At 46.4% G+C, this 21,053-nt stretch overlaps 1 protein-coding gene and 1 pseudogene across 4 annotated transcripts in view; one reads left to right on the forward strand and one right to left on the reverse strand.

Moving 5' to 3' along the window:
- Atp8a2 (ATPase phospholipid transporting 8A2) overlaps positions 1-16,459 on the forward strand; it is a 547,410-nt gene extending 530,951 nt beyond the window's left edge. For all 4 annotated transcript variants that reach the window (XM_040740602.1, XM_040740601.1, XM_040740603.1 and 1 more), the window contains one exon: positions 7,484-16,459. In XM_040740602.1, the coding sequence (XP_040596536.1) occupies positions 7,484-7,581 (98 nt within the window). In that variant the 3' untranslated portion in view covers positions 7,582-16,459. The remainder of the gene's footprint in view (positions 1-7,483) is intronic.
- On the reverse strand, positions 10,877-12,565 carry LOC121137834 (annotated as a pseudogene).
- Positions 16,460-21,053: the final 4,594 nt, after the last annotated feature.

The following is a 21,053-nucleotide window of genomic DNA, read 5'->3' on the forward strand; positions in this document are numbered from 1 at the left end:
ACCGGAGACTTTCTCAGTGGAGAGGGAAGGCTGGTAGTATGTCACCTGTCAGCACGTCACTCCTTCTCATTTCCCACAGCCACAAGGAAGGGTGTGGCTTAGCCCCGAGGGTACAAAATCAAAGGCTCAAGCAAGAGAGCACCCATATACAACAGGTTGTAGTGCTATGTTGTGGATTCTGGGTCAGCACCATAGGATCTAAGTCACAGCCATGTTGGAGGTGTGAGATAGAAGTCAAGGTATGAGGGTTTATGGGATCCTCCAAGGACAGCAGTCTGCAGGGGTTTCCCTCAAAACTCACACAGCAGGGGTCCCCCTGGACTCACACTGCAGGGGCCCCCCTCTGGACTCACACTGCAGGGGTTCCCTCAAAACTCACACTGCAGGGGTCCCCTCTGAACTCACACTGCAGGGGTCCCCTCTGGACTCACACAGCAGGGGTCCCCCTCTGGACTCACACCTCTGGGTTCCTGACCTGCCTCTCTGTGTCTACATTTGTAAAATGGGAACAATGTTGGAACCCAGCTGGAGCTGTCAGGAGGGTAAAAGAAGATCACATATATGATATATATATATATGCATGGCTCTAGAAGAGTGCTGGACTAAAGAGTTCAGGAAGAGCAATATAGTGTAGTTATTGTTCAGTTATAGATCAGAACAATGTATGCATTTCTCAAAGTTTCTACTTTTTCCTCTGGAAAAAGAAAATACAATTATATGACATCCTTATTCATTATCACGTGAAGTATATAAAACCTTTAGGATGGATGCAGCCATACTGTGAACCACACTGCAGCCAAGCCAGGAGACTGAGGCAGGAGGATCACAAGCCCAAAGGCAGTTCAAGGCCAGCCTGGGCAATCCAGTGAGATCCCGTCTCAAAAAAGTAAAATGAGGGCTGCAGACAGGGTTTGGTAACAGACCTCTTACTCAGTGTGCACAAGGCTGAGGCTCATTCTCCAGTATCAACGACAATTACATATGTTCACATACATCTAGGGAAAGCTATAACTATCTTAACAGCAACCTCATTATTTTCTTAAGCCAACACTTGGAAGACAAAAAAAAAAAGTCTATGAACAATTGCAAGAAGTAAGATAGCTTCTAAAACCATACCACATTTATTAAAACCTTTAATGGGAGGCTGGAGAGAGGGTTCAGCAGTTAAGAACAGGAGCTACTCTTCCAGAAGACCCAAGTTCAATACTTAGCACCCACATTATGCTTCAGAACCACCTGTGACTCTAGTCCCAAGGACCTGCTATCTTCTTCTGGCCTCTGCAGGCACACGGGTGCAAAGACATATATTTAGGCACACACCCATACACATAAAATAAAAATAAATAAAATTTCAAAAACTTTAAATCCCTCATGGGTATTACTGGAGCCTGTTAAGCAGCGTGGGATTCTCCTGCCATTCACAAGGAGACTGGCAAGTGCTCAGAGCTCTGGCTCTAAGAAGGCCTGTGTAATGTCTCTGAGCCTTGACTGCCCCCCTCCAACTGTCCTGCTATCACAGACCCCAGCCTCCCTGGCAACCTGAGAGGCTCTCATCTTCAGTAGCCTGTTGTTACCGTGGTTTGTATAAGGGACAGAACTTAAGTCAGAATCTTTAGTAGTAACTAGAGTTAGGTTCAATCATGAGGGTAGAGCCCTCATAGCTGAATCCTATGGCTGTATAGGGGACAGAGACCAGAAGTCACATATACATCTTTGTCTCTTCCATGTGTTGTCCTGTGCTTATCTTGGGACCCTGCCAGCAGGCCCATCACTAGATATGGTTCCTTAACCTCTAACTTCCAAATCTGGGAGATGAAATAAATCTCATTTTATAAGGTTCTCAGCTTTGGATGTTTCATTATAGTAACAAAAAATAGACTAGCACAGCTCTTATGACAGGCCGGTGTGCAGCATTAATAAATGAGATCAGTATTTCCTACACACTCTAAATGTCCTCATCAGCACATGGTTCGTATCATCTCTGAAGCTCTACTTTTATTAAATGACTACCAGATCTCAGGGTCAAAGCAAGAGAATGTAAGAACGTTATTCTAAAATTGGGGGGGGGGGTGGCTTGACTTTATCAACTTGACTTTCACCAAATGTTCCGCCTGCAACAAGATAAAACAACTAAAGAATAAACCACACACACTCCATCTCTGCCCCCTCCCATGAGCCCTCTATAGATTCTGGCAGGATCTAGAAACAGGAACCAGGGAGGTTCCCAAGTTAGGTCTGGGAATGCTTCCTCTAGGACTCCAGCTCCCTACCAAGACTTCCTGAAGATGAACCTATGACAAATGCAGAGAGCTGGAGATTCCCCTGGCTCCCCAGAGGGATGCAAATACAGTTAAATGTCCCCCAAATTAACCTAGGAAGAAATCCTGCATCCTGGTTAGGCTTCTGAGGTGGCGGGAGGAGTCAGTGAGTGACCTGTGGACTATCTTCTGAGGTGGCAGGAGGAGTCAGTGAGTGACCTTGGACTATCTTCTGAGGTGACAGGAGGAGTCAGTGAGTGACCTTGGACTCTCTTCTGAGGTGGTGGGAGGAGTCAGTGAGTGACCTGTGGACTATCCTTCTGAGGTGACGGGAGGAGTCAGTGAGTGACCTTGGACTCTCTTCTGAGGTGGTGGGAGGAGTCAGTGAGTGACCTTGGACTATCTTCTGAGGTGACAGGAGGAGTCAGTGAGTGACCTGTGGACTATCCTTCTGAGGTGACGGGAGGAGTCAGTGAGTGACCTTGGACTCTCTTCTGAGGTGGTGGGAGGAGTCAGTGAGTGACCTTGAACTATCTTCTGAGGTGGCAGGAGGAGTCAGTGAGTGACCTGTGGACTATCATCTTCTGAGGTGACAGGAGGAGTCAGTGAGTGACCTTGGACTATCATCTTCTGAGGTGACAGGAGGAGTCAGTGAGTGACCTTGGACTCTCTTCTGAGGTGGTGGGAGGAGTCAGTGAGTGACCTTGAACTATCTTCTGAGGTGGCAGGAGGAGTCAGTGAGTGACCTGTGGACTATCATCTTCTGAGGTGACAGGAGGAGTCAGTGAGTGACCTTGGACTATCATCTTCTGAGGTGACAGGAGGAGTCAGTGAGTGACCTGTGGACTATCCTTCTGAGGTGGCGGGAGGAGTCAGTGAGTGACCTGTGGACTATCTTTTCACTGGATCTGTGCCCACCTGCCTCCCATCGGACCCAGTTTCTAAGAGAAGAGACTTTTCTGACAGGGAAGGCTAACCCCACCTAGAATAAATCTCTCAGCACTTTGCCACCCTTCCTTCCCTTTGTTTTGCACTCAAGCGGGAACTAGAGTGGTACACTAGGCAAGGTCCCTGTTGCTGGTCTAGAGACGCATTGCTCTTTTTACCTCCCATCTTCTCAATCCATTGCTCCACCTGGCCTTGAGCTTGCCATCCTTCTACCTCAGGAAGGGCATTTGGTCACATTCTGCTCATTGGAGAATGGGTCAGGATGAGAATGTTGCCTGTCTCTCTGCAGAGAAGCCTAGAAATCCTCACCCAGAGTTATCTGAGGCGACCCCTTGCCAGCCAATAGGACCCCTTATAACCATGAGATTAAGACACTTCCAGACTATTCTTTATTTTTCATTTACTTATGTTTTGATAACCCTAATAAAATATTTATGTTTTAATATTTCATTCATTCACAACCTTAATCCATAACCCCTGTCTTAGTTAGGGTTTCTATTGTGCAGTGAAACACCATGACCAAAAGGCAAGTTGATGAGGAAAGGGTGTTTTGGGACTACACTTCAGGATTTCTATTCATCACTGAAGGAAGCCAGGACAGGAACTCAAACAGGGCAGGATCCTGGATGCAGGAACTGATGCAAAGGCCATGGAGGAGTGCTGCTAACTGGCTTGCTTCCCATGACTTGTCCAACGCACCTTCTTGTAGAACCAAGGACCAGCAACCCAGGGGTAGCACTACCCAACATGGGTTGAGCACTCTCCCATTGATCACTAGTTGAGAAAATGCCTTACAGCTGGAGCTCATGGAGGCATTTCCTCAGCTGAGGCTCCTTCCTCTCTGATGACTCTAGCTTGTGTCAAGTTGACACACAAAACCAGACAGTACAGTGCCTACACACACACACACACACACACACACACACACACACACACACACACACAAAGGAGGAGGAGGAGGAGGTGAAGGAGGAGAGGAAAGGAGAGGAAAGAGGCCTAAAATTTTTTTAGCAATTTTTCCAGCTGGACTGACTATTTAGACGAGCTCCTTTCTCCATGGCTGTCATGCAGACACCTCGCCTTCCATGCAGAGTGTAAACTAGCATGGAACAGGCCAGGGCAAGGCTGCAACCTTAGTGTGATTAGCCAAGGATGATGCACCCTGGAGCCCTCAGGAAGGGCTGGAGCTGTTAGAGGTAGGGCATGCCTTGTCCAGGCCATTCCGTCTTACAGAGACGCAAACCCAAACCCAGACAGCTTCAGGAGTCCAAGGTTACAAAGCCTAGTAATGGCCAAGCAAGGACAAGAAGTTCCTTTTGTGCCCCAGTACTCCAGCCATCTGGTCACCATCCAAGATAGATGCCCAACCAACTCAGAATGCCATCCTCCTCTTACAGGGGCCACAGTAGTCCTCTCCCCTCTTGCCTCATTTCTAGAATCTCTCTGGGAAGCCTTCCTTTGACCACAATGGCTTCCTTCAGACTGAAGGGTCTCCCTGGTGGGCTGCAGCAGTCACAACCACAGCCACAGTGGAAGCCAGGGGCATCATTCCAGCAGTACATCCCATCCAGGGCAGCTTCTGGGATTGATGACCCTTAAGAACACACAAAAATTCCTTGTTAGAAGACTAGAAAATGAACATTGTCAGATTTAACTGTGGTAAAGCAGCCTTGGTACCAAAGGGCACACTGGAGTTGCGTTTGTTTGTTTGTTGTTGTTTTGAACTAGATTTTTCTGCTTTGAACCATCCCAAGGAAAAACTGCCTGTCCTCTTGGACTGCGGTTAAAAATGCCTCACAAAGCACACCTTGTGTGTGGCCAGGGCAGGGACCTAGACAGAGAGGAGGCAGAGAGGGAGCAGCCCCTTCCCTTCCCAGAGAGCTCCAGCAAGCCATGTCCATTTCTAGAAGTTTGGGAGCTGGGGTGAGACACAGCCTTTGTTCCTTACCTCACAGAAGCAGGAGCTATGTGGACAGCAACATAAGAAAGCCCCTGTGCCTAGGGCCTGAGGGCAGTGCGTGTCTTTAGTGGAAATCCCCATCCAGACCTGCTTCTGCCTCTACTCAAGGACCACCCCACTTATGAACTTTTGAGGGGTACCCTGTGTGGGGGGGGCTAGAGGACAACTTTATAGGGCTACTCTCTCCTTCCACATTTATGTGGGTTCCAGGGAATAAAAGTCAGTTCTCCAGCTTGAACAGCAAGTATCTGCTGAGCCCTCTCCCCAGCCTCCATCTGGCTTTTGCCTGGTTATGGGGCCCATGCTACATGGGGTCCATGCTACACTAGGAACTGCTCCCCTATGACTTCCACATGGCGGGACTTCCTGTCTGGGGGATTGATTCTTGCTGGAAATGGGCAGCAGGCAGGAGTGCGTGTCTCTGTGTCTCTGTCTCTGTGCTTACAGAGGTTCCATCTTCCCACTTTCACTGCCCCCCCCCAGTCTCCCTGACTCTCCTCCCCATTGCTCAGACCCCGGGCCCTCAGGGGACCCTGAGTGTCCTTTGCCCACTATACACAGGAATCCCTAGGGACCACCCAAGCCTTTAGGCTTTCTGGGGAGTAGCTGGCAGGCTCATTCTCCTGAAGGGCAGGAAGCCAGCCTAGGAACAGGAGTTCTGGGTTCTGGCCCCACAAATGAACAACAGCATGGAGTCTTCCCTTACAGCCTTCTGTCAGCCTGTCCTGCTTGTGACTGTGTCTTCACACACCCGGCAGATTTTACTCTCTGTCAGACATCTGAGGAAATCAACAAGTTGACAGCTGCCTACCTTTTCTGATCTCTTTTTCTCCTTTCAGAGAATATTGCTGGAGGGGGAGGGTATGCCTCAGAGCGCTTACCTAGGATGCAGAAGGCCTTGGGTTCTATCCCCCGCACTGCAAAAAAGAAAAAGCAATGTTTAAAAGTAGCTCATCAGTGACCAGCTCCATTGATAAAGTGCAATCACGAAGACCTGGGTGCCTTACAACCTTCTAGATTTGACTGAGCCATCTTCTGGCCAGGACATCTAACTGATGAGCAATGGGACTTTCTGTCCCTCTGCCCCAGCAGGGGTTGTCAGGAGTCGGCCAGTCACACTGCCTAGCTTTGCTTCCCAGCTCTGTGACCTTGGGCAAGTAAAAAAGTCTCTGGGCCTTAATCTCCTCAGCTGTGAGGTGGGAACATGGTATCATGTGCGGTCATGGGTGGATCCTTGAGCTATTTTCATGCAGTGTGTAGAACAGCTTGTGATACGTGTCATGTTATTACCCTGGGAGGCTCAGTCCTTCTGTGGTCATGGAACCGTCCACTAAATCTGCCCTCTCCTGTGGTCACTCAGAAACAAAGCCACTTCAGTCCAGTGCATGAACTGGAACTCTCCAAGCATCCCATGTGCTTCGATGGCTTTGCTATTAGGGGTACCTTTCCTGACATATTTATGCTCTCATAATAGCATCAGGCAGATGGGGGACATTGTCTCTTGATAGGCGGTAGGGTAGTGGAGACACGGCCCACTAGCCCATGTTTGCATTTTCCATACGGAGCCCCCCAAAATTAGAAAACCTACCTGTTGTGGTTTGAGGGTCCTCCAGAATGCATGTGGGCATGTAATTGCTCTGATGATGGAATGGAAGGGGGAGTTTTAGGTGTGACCGTGTCACGTGGGCTCTATGCCAGACAATGGATTAATATTGCCTAACAGGAGTGGGTTGTCAGCCCCCCCCCCCGCTATGCTGCAGTAAGGAAGTCCTCACCAGGTACTGCCTCTTGACATTGGACTCCCAGCCTACAGCTCTGCAAATCAAACAAACTTCCATGGTATTTTTTTTTACAGGTGCAGAAAACATACTCCTTCTACTCTGAGCCGTTCCCACCCAGTATGATCAGCCCCCGCCACCACAATCCCTCTTGATAAGGGCCCCTTTGCTTTTACAGGTGTCTTCATCTCAGCTATCTGTGTCCATGACTAAGAAAGTCCCATGACCGTACAGTTCAATGGAGGTCCTCCTAGAAAGCAGTTCATCCTTAGTCTAGAACAATGTTTCTCAACCTGTGGGTCGCTATCCCATAAGCCTTTACAGGGGGTTGAATACCAAATATCCTGCATATCAAATATTTACATTACAATTCATAACCATTAGAGACCTTACAGTTATGAAGAAGCAACAAAATAATTTTATGGTTGGGGGTCAGTGCATCATGAAGAACTGTATTAAAGGGTCCCAGCATTGGGAAGGTTGAGAACCACTGGTCTAGAACATTCTCTAACCGCTTCGCCCTGTGTGTTCCTCTGTAGATGGGTATGCCTTTTCTCAAGAAGAACATGGAGCCGTCACCCAGGAGGAAATAGTCCGTGCTTATGACACCACCAAAAACAAGTCAAGGAAGAAATAAGAGGCAATTTTACCCATGGCTCCAGGGAAAAAGAGATTCGGTTTGTTGCACACAGTGTTAACACGGTTTTGTCAGAAGAGACTGGTGCCCGCAGCCCCAAACCAGAAAACACATTTCTGTGGCCTTAGCTGACCAGTTTGTTAGCAGCTGTCTGTCCCCTTGCAGTCTCAAGGTATAGGCATCAGGAGAAGCGACTCTCCCAGCTTGTCTGCAGCGCTTGGCCCAACTTTTGTTTACGTTGTTATGAAGCATTCAGCTGGGCTCTGTGAGGTGTGAAATTAAAAACTATGTTTCACCAATGCTCAAACATCAATAGTAGTGCTTCTGGGAGAAAGGAAAGGGGCGTTATGTTACTAGAGACCAGTCCTGTGTAATTGGAACAGGGTACACTCACTTCCTGTTTGGTGCATGCACAGATCATACAAGCCTTGCTTTTCTGCAGATTGCTCACTTTGATCCCTGTTTTGTTTGTGTGAAGTTGCCATAAACGTCTTGATTGCAGTGAAACCAGAAAAACTTACGGTTGAAGGACAAACCTGAGAACATTTCTTTGGCTCTGTCAGCACCAGCCCCAGCAAGGCAACCAGCCAGCGTTCCACGCCTTCAGTCCCAGCATCGCTACCCTGCGCTGTTGTGCTCAGATCTGCACAGCTGGCTGCTGGGTGCAGTGCCTCCCAGCTGGTTGCCAGCCATCCAAATTCTGCGTGTCCTTGTTCCTCTATATGTTCAAATAAGGATGTTAGAGTTTTTCTTCCCGCCCTGCCCACTGCTGCCCTTTAGCTCTGTAACTGAAGAGTAGTGGCTGTCCCATACCTGGCTGTCTTTTTCTGATGGGACCTGGCGGGTAAGGGTGGCAGGCTCTGCATACCACTTCTGAGCTAGCCCTTTGGCAGCCTCTTGGAATTGACACCTGCTTCCTGGATACCCAAAGAACATTTTAGACTATCTATAGTTTGGAAGGGAGTTTATAATGGCGTCTGGGCACTAAAGGGACAAAATGGTCACTCTGGAATTCTAGAATCAGAGTGAGTTGGGGAGAGGGGTAAGCACTGGGCAGAGAGTAGTGAGGAAGAGGACCCCAGAGCTCCCTGGAAGGTGACAAAGGACCTGAGACCCAGGAGGCAGACACAGAGGACATTTTCATCATATCTCAATGGAAGTTCTCAAGTCCTGCTCTTGACAGACAGCCCATGTGCACTGTAGCAGAAACCAGACCTTGTCCTGCAGACCGTTTGTTTGGTTGATTTTCTTGAGACAGAGTCTTAGGCTTTATGCCAATCTAGCCTTGAGCACACTTTGTAGTCCAGGCTAGCCTCAAACCCTCAGCAATTCTCAGCCTCGTGCATATTAGGATTACCACATTTCAGCACCGTATGATTCCAATGAAAACAATTACAAATATTAACATGGTCTCCTTCCTGTATCCAGCAAGTTTTAGGCCCACGGGCCTCTTTCTGAACAGTGGCTTGGGCTCTGAAACAAGGATGGGAAGTGCCAGTTCCCAGCTTTGTCCACTGCAGGCCCCACTCTGAATTAGAACAGAACCTGGATGCCCCGAGCCTGCATGTGCGAACTGGGGGCTCTCAGAAAATGGGGTCCTGGAGGCAGCATGCTTTCCTCCCTTTAGCTGCTACACCAGATTTTTTGGATGGTTTTAGTAAATACCTCTGGGCACCTGTTACGTTGTGAAGTGGTACCATACCATCAGGGATGTGTGCTAGCTTAGAAAATAAAGCAGCAGTAGGGATGGCCGAGTGGTCCAAGGGGCTGCATTCGGGAAGAAAAGATGCTGCGCTTTGCTTCTTAACCTTTTACTTTTGGAACAATAGAGATCAGTGGGTACCAAAAAGATCTTGGTTATGACTGGCATTGAGTGAGAAAACTGATTCTCACTTAGGGAGTGGCCAGGCTGCTGAGATGACTTGAAGCAAGGCAGGGTGCTGTCATTAACAAGAATCCTGGAAGTGACCATCTTTGCTCCCTAAGGCAAGTGAAAAATCTAGTGTACCCAGCAAGCCTGAATACTGACAGACTGTACCATGTGGGAGAAACAGCAGGAAGTATGCCTCAGATCATGGAGTTAACCATGGTGTGCATCTTACCCGGAGAGTTGCGGGCAGAACTGTGGAGAGAAAAGGAAAACCAATTGAATGTACAGCAGGCTTTTCATTATTCTTTCTTTCTCTCTTTCTTCCATTCTTTCCCTTCCCTTCTTTCTTTCTTTCTTTCTTTCTTTCTTTCTTTCTTTCTTCATTCCTTTCTTCCATTCTTTCTCTTTATTTCTTTCAACTTTAAAGACTAGATTTATTTGAAGGAAAAAAAAAACACAACAAACCCTCAACCCTAAGGATAGGATTTTAAATCTCAAGAAATCATCCCCCAAGTAAAGTCTACAGATTACAAATAATTTTCATAGAAGATACTTGTGCACAAATTCTACATACATTCAGGAACATATAAATTGACCCTTGCTTTTATTTTAACAGAGGGGCAGAGCAGATTTCTTTTAGATGTAACTGTCTGTAAGGGAAATAGACATGAAGAGGGCAAATTACCTCTTCATTGTCTACAACCAATAGCTTTTTAAAAAATGAATTCAGCTGTGACTATCTCTCTAAAGCCTGTTTCCTAGATATTAACCAATCAAGTCCACTGGATAAGTCCTTGCTATGCCCACTAAACCAATGCTTCTACACAGCAGGCCTAGGGCTTGCACATTAAGACCAAGGTCTCATTTGTCTGAAGTTCTTTGCATTATCCTTTATTCTTGACTGAAGTTAAGAAACCAAAACCCTCTTGAACAGAAAAATCTCACAGTATATCATTTTACAAATCCAAGCACTAGCATGAACTTCCATAAGATACCCCAGTGAAGGCTAAAGGCCTCTAACTCAACTCTCCCCATATGTATCCCAAGCCCATCAATTGAAGTACTGTGACCTTCAAGTCCAGGAGCAGCAGGAAGCAGGGGGTGGTGGGAGCAGGAATCAAAGACATCACAGAGTTGGTTCACTTGAGAAAAACAGTGATTACTCAGGCCACAGCTTCTGGTGGCCAAGATAAAATGCCTGTGAGATCAGGTGTGTGACTTACAGAGACTGCCTCAGGGAGGCTAACGCTGTCATTAAGAACATGAAGTGACTAGAGGAACAAGGTTTTGATAGGAGGTGGATGTATTTGAAAGTTTAGACCAGCCAGTGTTAAAAGGGGCAAAGCAGGATACACAAGACTAGTTTGATTTGTCCTTGAATGCTCCAGGGTAGAGAGGCTAGGAGAAAGCAAAGGACATGGAGGTCTATTCAGTGCGGTTATCTCTCTCATTCCCATCTTCACCATCCATGGGAGGAACAGCATCTTTATTTGCAGAACTGAACTTGAAGGCTGGGTTCCTCAGATTTCTGTGGCTCAGGTGCAAATCTGGAGTCTTGATCATTTTTGCCATCTTTTCTGTCCAACTCCTTCCCATGGTCTTTGTTCCCTCCATCTCCAGGACCACAGCTGAAGTTCCTACTTTGGCCTTTTGGGACAGTCACCCCACTTGCTGTGTTTTTTTTTTCTCTTTCCTTTCTGGTCCTTCCTCAGAGGGCTGCGCCAGCTACTTTGCCCATCACTTGTAGAGAACTGATGCTCTGAGTCTGAGCTCTGAGACTGAGCAGAGGCCTAGAGCATCGCTGTACTCATGTTCTCTCCTTTGGTGGAGGGGCTGGCAATACCTGTAGAAGCCAATCAAGTTTAGCTTTGGAGATTGAAGAGTGACAGTATTCTTTATTGAGTGTTTCATTTTCTAGAGAGTTCTTGCTCTCCCTCCTTCGTGTATTTCTGCCAGATGTGACTGGGGCTCCAGTCTGTAATGACTCACTTCCTGTCTTCAGCCATTCTCTTTCTTGAGTTTCTTCACCTGGCCCACTTGTTGTCTCTCCTGGGGTCAGCCATCTAGTTTTGTTTCATCCAGCTGACGCTACAACCTCTCCTGCTCCTTGCGTATCCCCTCTTCTATTTCTCTTTCCCTAGCAGCTGTGTCAACAGACTTTGCCTCTCCAAAGATAGAAACTGCTCTACTGGACCTGGAGTATCATCTTTCCTGGGAATACTCCAAGACGTTAGATTGAGTTTGGGGGGTGCTCTGTCATCATGCCTATCATAGACCCAAGAGTAGTCACCCTGAGGCTCCATGACTGATCTCCCCATCTGTCATACCTGTCTTCACAGCAGTCCCCACCTCCTTTGTAATCAACCCTACAGTACCCACTCCCAAATGCTCTTCTGACGCTGCCTATCCTGGAATCAAAACCTTGGCCATCATTATGATCCTGGCAACCATAGCAATACCCATGTCTCAGCATGGACCATCCTGATACCGCTCCAAATTGAACTGAAGCTGTCATTACCTCTTCTAGGTGGCTAGACCTCAAAGCTCTCTGCAGCAGGGTGGGTTCTCTGGTCTGTGTCTGTTTAGTTAGAATCTAAATTTCTATCTTGACCCAAAGAATGATTATCCCTGTCTTTATCCAGTGTTTGATCAGCAACTCAAAATCTGTCACTTAGAGACACAGAGCACGGAGCAGATGACCCAGGTCCTCAAATTTTGCATTGCCCAAACCTTTCAACTTGTGTGGATTGCTGGCTTCCCGTGGCAAGAGTACCACCCTGATATTTCATCCTCTAAAGAAGTTCTTAATAGGGCAGGTTCCTTAAGGAAATGGTGTAGGATGGTGATTTGGAAAGACAGCTCTGGTGGGTATTTGGTTCCTGAGCAGCCCATGGAGCAGTGGGAAGATGGACCAGTCCATTGGAGGTGCCCTACATTCATCATCATCATCATTACTATGCCGAGTCATTGACACATTTCTTTCCAGATCATCTGTCTCATCTGCCCAGATTACTGGTTTGGGGACATAGGTGCTTCCTCCCATCATCCTCAGCCAAATCGTCTGCTAGTGATGGACTTCCCCTTCTGAATCTTCTGTTTTGCTGAGGCTGCCATGTTGGGGTAGGGGGTGCTAGGGCTCCACTATTCTTTTTCATTTGGGAACTAAACCCATTTGGAAAGATTGAATTAAAATCCAACCTCTTGTCAGATACTTAGTCCTCTCTTGAACCTGAATCTTAAAATCAGATTAGTGAATGAAAGTGTTTGTTTGGTTTTTTTGTTGGTTTGTTTTCTTGTCCTTTGACTTTACAGTGCAGTGTGCATTTTTCTGGAGCATATTTTCTCCTTTTGAGAAGTAGACTAAACAGTCTCCACAATAATGAGGTACACAGGCAGGAGAAAGCATTTCTGGGAGGGATTGTTTTCTTCTTCTTTTTTTTTCCTTCCTGATTAAGCTTTCTCCTAGCCAAATGACTAAATTGAGTTTCTAGGCAAAGCAGTTGTCATGATGTGTGATGTATACTATTTATGCAGGACCCACTTGGGAGCTGTGTCATTTGTCCTATCTTTAAATTGAGGTCAGAATGTCACACACACAACCCCACCCTGGGGAATAGAGTGGATTGGACTAGGTTGCACATTCTGGCTGTCAACGCAGTGGAAATGTCATGTGGGTCATGTCACTCCTGTCATAGTTTGTGACTCTTGGGCTGTCAGGTTGCATTTGGTCAGCATTTCCAGGCCTGCCCCAGGATTGGGCTAAGATGAGTCTAGGGCTAGGGCGGCTCACAAAAGGTTCTTAAATATGGCTAGATCCTGTTCCTGAAACTGTAAACAGTGTAGCAGTGTCCCTTCAACTTATTTCTGGGGTCTGCTACTCTCCTCACACCCATAGGGGACAGCACACACTGTAATTGGAGGCAATGCCCTGCTCAAGTCTTCCAGGCAGCCTGGATTAGCACTGCCTAGCTGGTCGGAGTCTACTGTGTGATACTCCAGGAAGCAGAGCTGATGTATCTGCTCTGTCCTGGTGCAGAATATTCCAGATTTCCAAGTCAGTATTACTTTTCCCAGTTCCCAACACTCATGCAAACACAAAAACAAAGACATGAGAGCGAGGTATATAACTTCTCTGGTGAAAGTGACAAAGCCTCTTTAACATTTGTAGAGAAACATACTGGACAGTGAGCCTGGGCATCCCCAGAGCCCAGCTGGGCATTTCCTTTTCTTTGACAAGCCTTCAAGTGTGCACAGTGAAAACCAATAATGACTAGTCAGGAAGCAGTGAGGGATTTTGTTGTTTTTGAGATAAATTCTTATGTAGTCCAGGCTGGCTTTGAACTCACTATGTAGCTGAATCTGCCCTTGTACATCTGACCCCTTTTGCCTCATGAAAAGTGTTTTATTGTATGTTTGCTTTGCTGTGCTGGGGAATGGAACTCAGGGTCTTGTGAATGCTAGGCTAGTGTTTGCCATTGAGCTACATGTGTTCCTAGTCAGTGAGTGTTTTATTTGTTGTTTGTTTTGCTTTTTAAGCAAAACTAGGTAACAAGAGTCTGGAAATGTAAATGGATATGTAGGCTTTCAGGTTGATTTTTTTTAAATAAAGAAAGCTATCATCCATAATCTCCCATTTGTTATAATAATGAGCTTTTCTTTTAAATCAAAAGGAAGATAATTTCCCGTCAGCTATTCCTACCCTGGGATTTTTGTCTTAAGCCATAAGTTGAGTGTCTGAAGCTGTCAGATGAGAAGGCCTTTGTCTGGAACATGTGAAAGGGTTGCACAGTTCAGCCAGGGTTTGAATTACTGCCCAGGGTCATTGTCCTAACGTAATTCAAGAGGTGCTTTAGCCTCAGCTTTTGAAATGTAGCCTTCATCTCCTGGGGTCTTTAAAAACTGAACAGGGAACGTGGCCAAACAGATCTGAAGTGATAACTTAGTAAAGAAATTGGTTTATCATGTTAAATCAAAAGATCGTGCCATCTGATGTGAGGACGCACACCTGTGATCCCAGCCCTCAGGAGATCAGCCTGGGCTACGAGGTAAGTTTTAGGCCAGCCTGGGCTACATAGGAAGACCCTGTCTCAAAAAAAATAAACAGAACAGATGTCATATTCTCTGCATGAACATGCTTAAATGAACAAATGTAACAATGGGAAAGTTAAAATAAAGACCCCTCAAAATCAGGAAGTGTGCAACAGTTGCCTGTGTTGGTGATTCTGTGTTGGCTTCTAGGCTGTTGTCTGTGTCAGTACAGTAGGGAGATATTAACTCAGGCTAGCCTTAATTGAAGGTCATCATGAAGGGTTTCCCATGGCTAACAGAAGGCCGGAGATTCCCACAAGGGCACTATCAAATATGCCTAAAAGAGAGAGAACAGTACTCAACGTGGTGTATGGTACCCTTTGTTCTCGAAAGGTTTTTCTTCTCAGCACCCATGTCCATTCTTTCGCCTTCCATGAGCTTCCCTGAATACCACGTGTCAGACTGTGTGTGCCCTGTTTTTCTAAAGCTTCCCATTCACCCAGGATGAGTGATTTCTTACGTGGGAAGAGGAGTGTATGGAAGCAACATAAATCCAAGTGGTCAGAAGCTGTGTGAACCAATGCCGTGAGCAAACGGGAGTGGGAGAGGTCACCCCACCCCCAGCACAGCCTGAGGAACACCTCAGCCATCCCCAGGGAGAGGAGACAAAGGACTGATTCTTTTTCCACCCAGGCTGGCTCCTGTTCAGATGACAAGCTCCTGCTCTTGCTGCCTCTGAGATATCTCCTCCGCTCCCGCTCCCAGGCATCAGACCAAGAAAAGCATGCTCACAGGATTAGCCCACAGGCATTTCTTCTGACCTGGCTCAAGAGAGGAAGGAGACCTGTTTGTTTGAGAAATCAGGTGGTGGTGGTTTATGGCAGAGATGGGCAGAAGAGACTTGAAGCAGCATCACTACCCAAACCATCCCGCCCTGGAAAGCAGGGGTCAAGAGGGCTTATCAGAAGCCCAGAGCCCTTCCTGGTGGTACACGCCTGTGGTCCCCACGCTCTGGAGGCTGGGGCAGGCGAGTCAAGAGCTGGGCCTCAAGCATGGTCCTATAAAATAAGATAAATAAAAGACTGGTGTCAGAAGAGTTTCTGATTTCCTGTGTGGGAAAGAGGGTAGGACCGCTAAAGAGCAGGCAGGGACCCACTTGCCGTGGGGCTGGACTGGATCCAGCTGTGTTCCTAGAGGTAGCTTGGGATGTGCTTACAAGGTAAGCAGCAGATGCCAATTTAAGGAAACCTGCCTGGTCATGGAGTTTCTTTGCTTCCAGCAAGATCCCGGCAGCATAGCCCATAACTATGTACAATTATCCTATAGCAATTACAAACAAGGTCCCAGTGCTGGTAAAGACTTGTCTGGCGTTCCTGTCATAAAGCCTATGTAAGGCCTGAGCCTCCTGCCCCTTCCCTCTCCCTCCCTGCCCAAGACGACCAAGTGCAGAGCAGCGCCAGGGCTCCTGTCTGTGTCTCCTTCCCAGAGAGTAATGCAGCTTGCACGGCAAGGGTCAGCCACAGGGTGGAGACCCACATCCTACTGAACCCACAGTGAAGGTGTGTCTCTCATGTAAGCAAAGCCATGTGCCTCCTGGCTTCTGTTATATCTGTTTGGAGATTGCTCAAATACCATTTGCCGAGGACAAGCCTTAAGCTAGCCAGGCAGAGGGAAGCTGGCTGGGGTCACCTTAGACTGTCTCCCCGAAGATGTGTAAGCACTTCCATGACATGTGCGTGTAGGCTTTTGTTTTCTCTCTCTCTCTCTCTGGAAGTGTAATGATCTTCAGTGTTATTAATGTCAACTGACTGTTAAGTGACAACAGCATGGTGGTATGAAGTCTGTCTCCCTCCCGGAAGGGAATCTATGCCAAGGATGTCTCCAAAAACATTGGTTTTATTGATTAGGCCTTGGCCAATCCTGTTAGCTGACTGTTGTCTACACAAACCCATTTCAAATAAACCATTGGTTAAAGCAGAATATTGGACTGTTTTTTTTTTTTATTTTGGAATGTCCTTTTGTACCCATAAACAGTTACCTCTTGAGCCCTGAGTCTAGATGGCCTGCCTCAACGGCTTCTGTAACATTGTTGGAGTTGTTCACAGAACTGAATGCGGCTGGTATTCTTCCCATCTACTCAGAATTTTTTAAAAATATGTTTTTATTTGAACTATTCTAAATTATTTGCAGAGAAATTGTTTTTGATCTCCCCCCAACTTTCCAAAAGTGTTTCTTCTTGCGTTGTTTTCTGTGGTTAAAAGCCTTTCTGCCTTGGATAGAATGCGGCTCAGTAGTAGAACACTTGCTTAGCTCAGGGGAGGCTCTGGGTTCCATCTCCAGCACCAGAAAGCACACACACACACACACACACACACACACACACACACACACACACACACACACACTCATCTTCATCTGCTAGCCAAATTTTATCTTTTGCTTCCCCCAAAGGCCCAAGTGTTTAAACAAGCATCCTGGGATATGGCAATCCAGCCCTTGAAATCCCATCTGAGAGAACTAAGGACCACATTCTCTGAGAGGTGGTTTAAAATGTCCTGAATGTGTAAAATGAAAAAATTTCCCAGATGTCCATTAACAGTAGTGTAAACAATTAGGCAAGAGCCCTACAATGGAATACCAAACCACAATTAAAAGACACAAACCACTGCTCTATTCAACAGTGGTCATAACATGGAAGGAAAAACAGACACAGAAGATTCCATGCTGCCAGGCAGTGGTGGCACAAGCCTTTAATCCCAGCACTCAGGAGGCAGAGGCAGAGGCAGATTTCTGTGAGTTCCAGGCCAGCCTGATCTACAGAGCAAGTTCCAAGACAGTGAGGGCTACATGGAGAAACTCTGTCTTGAGAAACAAAACAAAAAAATTAAAAAAGATCCCATGCTGTGTAATTTCATATATATGAGGCTCAATACCAAGGATAGCTCATGTCTCAAAGAAGAGAACTCCTTTACTCGGTGATGGTTTGTTGAGCTAGAAAAATTTTGTGCTTGCTGTGAGTGAATGTAATTAACTGTATAGGAAACTTAAGTGAAATGATTCAGTGTCAATCAAAACTAAAATTAGTGATAAAATAAAATGTTTCAGAATGTAAAGTAATTGGGGGAAGACAGGTGGTATGGTGTGTGTGTGTGTGTGTGTGTGTGTGTGTGTGTGTGTGTGTGTGTGTGTGTGTTGCTGGAACATAACTGCATGCCAGTCAACAGTTCTAGCATTCAGCCTCAGCCCACCTCTTACTTTGTGGTTCCCTGAATCTACTTCTATCCGAGAGAAGGCTTCCGATGACCAGCCACGCCAGAGAAAGACCCAGGGATGAGAGAACCCCTATGGGTTATAAAACCATAGTGTAAGGAAACAACACTGGCCCACCAGGCATGTCACAGAGAAAGTGATCAAGGGACAGTGAGCTGAAAAACAGGACATTTAGGTGAACCTAGGCCAAGTGTAATACTATTGAGTGGCTGGTGGAAGAAAAATAAGAGCCCTGCCCTAAATTATTTCGAGGGTTCTTTCTCTGTTTGATGTTTTGTTTGCTTAAATATATGTATATTGAACAGATTTTAGGATGTCTAAATAGGAGTTGGGGTGTGTGTTTATGGGTGCAGCTGATACATGCTAGGCAATGTCCTTTTGTTTCCCAGAGGTGAGGTGGGACTAGGCTCTCAGCAGAGGTCACTGGGAACACAGTAGAAATGATTCTAAATTGGTTTAGCCTCATCTTGAATGGATCCAAGCCAGCTGAGCACTGCAGAGTCCTGTGTGAGTCACCCAATATACATAGTCCATTGTGCTCAAAGTGTCTTGGCTTGAGTCTGCATACACTCCCACACACATAGCGATTTTATATTATAGTTACAGACAACAGTCAGTGGCTTATGGTTGTTCAGTCTCTTGAATCAAAACTGTCATTAAGGTATAGCTTTTCTAAATGGCCTACACTACAAGATGACTGAAATTAAAATGCAAGTTTTTATTTTTAAAATCAGTCTTAAAATGCCACCATCATTTTTCACTTGGAAGGTTTTTTAGAGCATTGCTTTTTAATTTCTTGTTCTGGACATGTATGATTTGAGTCTGGGTCCCTCGATTCTGGATGTAAATGTTGAAAACATTTGGAAGATGCAGCTGTAGTAGATAAAATGACCCTCAGAGCCAAATCCTCAGGCAAAACTTTCCACTCTCACAGCTGGGGTTGGTGGTTCACAACTGTAATCCCTTCACATGGGAATCTGAAATCAGAGGATTGTCAGACATTTGAGGTCCAGCCTCAGGTACATAGTGAGCTCCAGGCTAGCCTGAGCTACATGAAAGACCTTGTCTAAAACCCCCAAACCATTCTTTCACAGTGTGGAGGTTTTACACCCAATGCCTTTACTGTGAGTAAGAGAGTTTTCCTAGGAATTCCTCTCCAGGTTTCCACTGGTCACCGATTCTACACAGACAAACAGAACAGACGTTCAAGGAGTCGTTGCCACAGTTGTTGGGAGGAGAATCAGTAGTTTCCGGTTCTCACTTAATTTCCTGAATCCATGCTTTTTAATTAATGAAGACTTTAAGAAAGCAAGGCTATGCGGATTGATTTTTGTGGAGGATGGAGGGGGAGGGGAGAGTGATGTTGACACGGCACTAGGCACTCAGGACGGTACCTCCCATGCTGTCATCAGCCCCCTGGACACGTAGCTTCTGGACAGTTTTCAGCCTTCCTTGTGTTCCTGGACTGCCTCCCCATTCCCCGGTGGCCTTGTCCTGTCCTTTCTGGCCCCCTGCTCTTTCTGTGGCATGCCCCCAGAGAGACCTTGCAGGTGCCTAATGTGATTAAAGCTGCCCGAGCCCACTCCATGCGTTGTGCCTTCGGCTTAAGACTTTTACCCTGGTCAACTGGGCAGCTTTATTCTATTACTCAAAAAGCAAGAGGAATAAGCATAAGCAGGAAGTGACCAGATTTTTTTTTAATTCCAGAAATCTCGATGAGCCATTAATACATACACATCATTTATTCAGCAGTAATTCAATGAAGTTCTATAAGGTAGATCACACTTAGAGACTTGCTTTTTTGCCCAAATGACCAACAGGACAGTCTGATTTTTCTGCCTGTGGTCACCTACCTTCCAGATTCCAGCAGGATTGGATTCTAATGCCTGCCCTGGGGATTGTAGTAAAACACACACACTTCAGGGACGCCGTTCTGACTGACCAGGCTAAGTTAATGGGAGTCACAATTCCAAAGTCCATTAAGTTTATTCCTTGGCATCTGGGAGGCTCGAGCAACGAAAACAAGTGTGTGTGCCATTTACCAGTTGGCTGAGCCACTTCAAGGAGTGGATGTGCATTTGTGTGCTGGGGGCTTGGCACCATAAGAAAGGTCACTGTGCTGGTTCAAGGTAGGGTGGCCTGAAGAGAGCATCAAGCTCCAAAGCCCTCCCTCCCCACCTCAGCTTTGAGCACCGTTCAGTCTCCCTCCCACAGTCAAGAACAATCACGGACATCTGACTTGACTGCCATTTGTTCCAAGAGAATCATAGATGCTAGTTTATAACAAAACAGGGAACACATGGGTCACTGAACTCGGGAAATAAAACTCTGCAATCTTAAAGACATGAGAACCAGGTGCCTGTGGGAACTCACTCAGCAACAGGAGGGTAAAGGCGGTGCATGCTGCAGAATAAACCTATGAATTGCATTGTCTCCCGGTCTGGCCATCCTAGATGCTGATGTCATTATTAATTTTTGCTGCTGGGGAGGAAGCTCAGGGCCTCCCACACATAGTCAAGTTTGGTATTAAGCCACATCCATCCCATCGGATATTGACACATCTTAACTGTTCCCCTACCATAGAAACAGTAGAAGTGGAATTTCCACTTGTATTTTGTTTTGCTTTTCTTTGAGACATTTCACTGTTTAGTCCATGCCGGCCTCTAATTTAGGGCCTTACACCCCAAGTGCTGAGATTACAGCATGTCCAGATCACACTGGTTTGTAGCTGTCTCCCTCTGAGCCAGGTTGACCTTGAATTCATGGCAGTCTCCCTTGCCACGGCCTTCCAGGTGCTGAGGTTAAAGTCTGAACCCCTACGCTAGGCCCTCACTTCAACAGCTGAGCTGGTCAGTTTCTTCTTCCTTGCAGAGATCTGATTTTTCTCTCCTAAAGCCTAGAGAAAAGCTGTTGGTTTGTACACAGTAGAAAACGTGTGATTATTTTCCCATCAGACAGACGGTAAAGTGTTTCAACTGAATGCAAATCACGTCATAGAGGTTCAGAAGTTTTATATTCCCAAGGGAGCAAGAAAGGCACACTGGAGCTAGGTATTGGTCCTTCAGCTGTGCTAGCTAACTCTTTCAGTTCCTCCCAAAATCCAAAAACTCAGCAATTGCTTCTTGTGATGTCATCTTTGGAAAGACTTGGTGGCTTCATGGGGTAAAAAACTCCCATTTCATTTAATAAGACTTACTTTTTCTCCACCCAGAAATGGGAGGAAATTCAGACAATCTCATATTAGCATGCACGTACCATCCTGTTTCAGAAATGCAGGGGTTACCTTGTGTCAAGCAAAGACCTG

Source organism: Mesocricetus auratus, unplaced genomic scaffold, assembly GCF_017639785.1.
Source record: "Mesocricetus auratus isolate SY011 unplaced genomic scaffold, BCM_Maur_2.0 Super-Scaffold_100707, whole genome shotgun sequence".
Taxonomy (NCBI): Eukaryota; Metazoa; Chordata; class Mammalia; order Rodentia; family Cricetidae; genus Mesocricetus; species Mesocricetus auratus.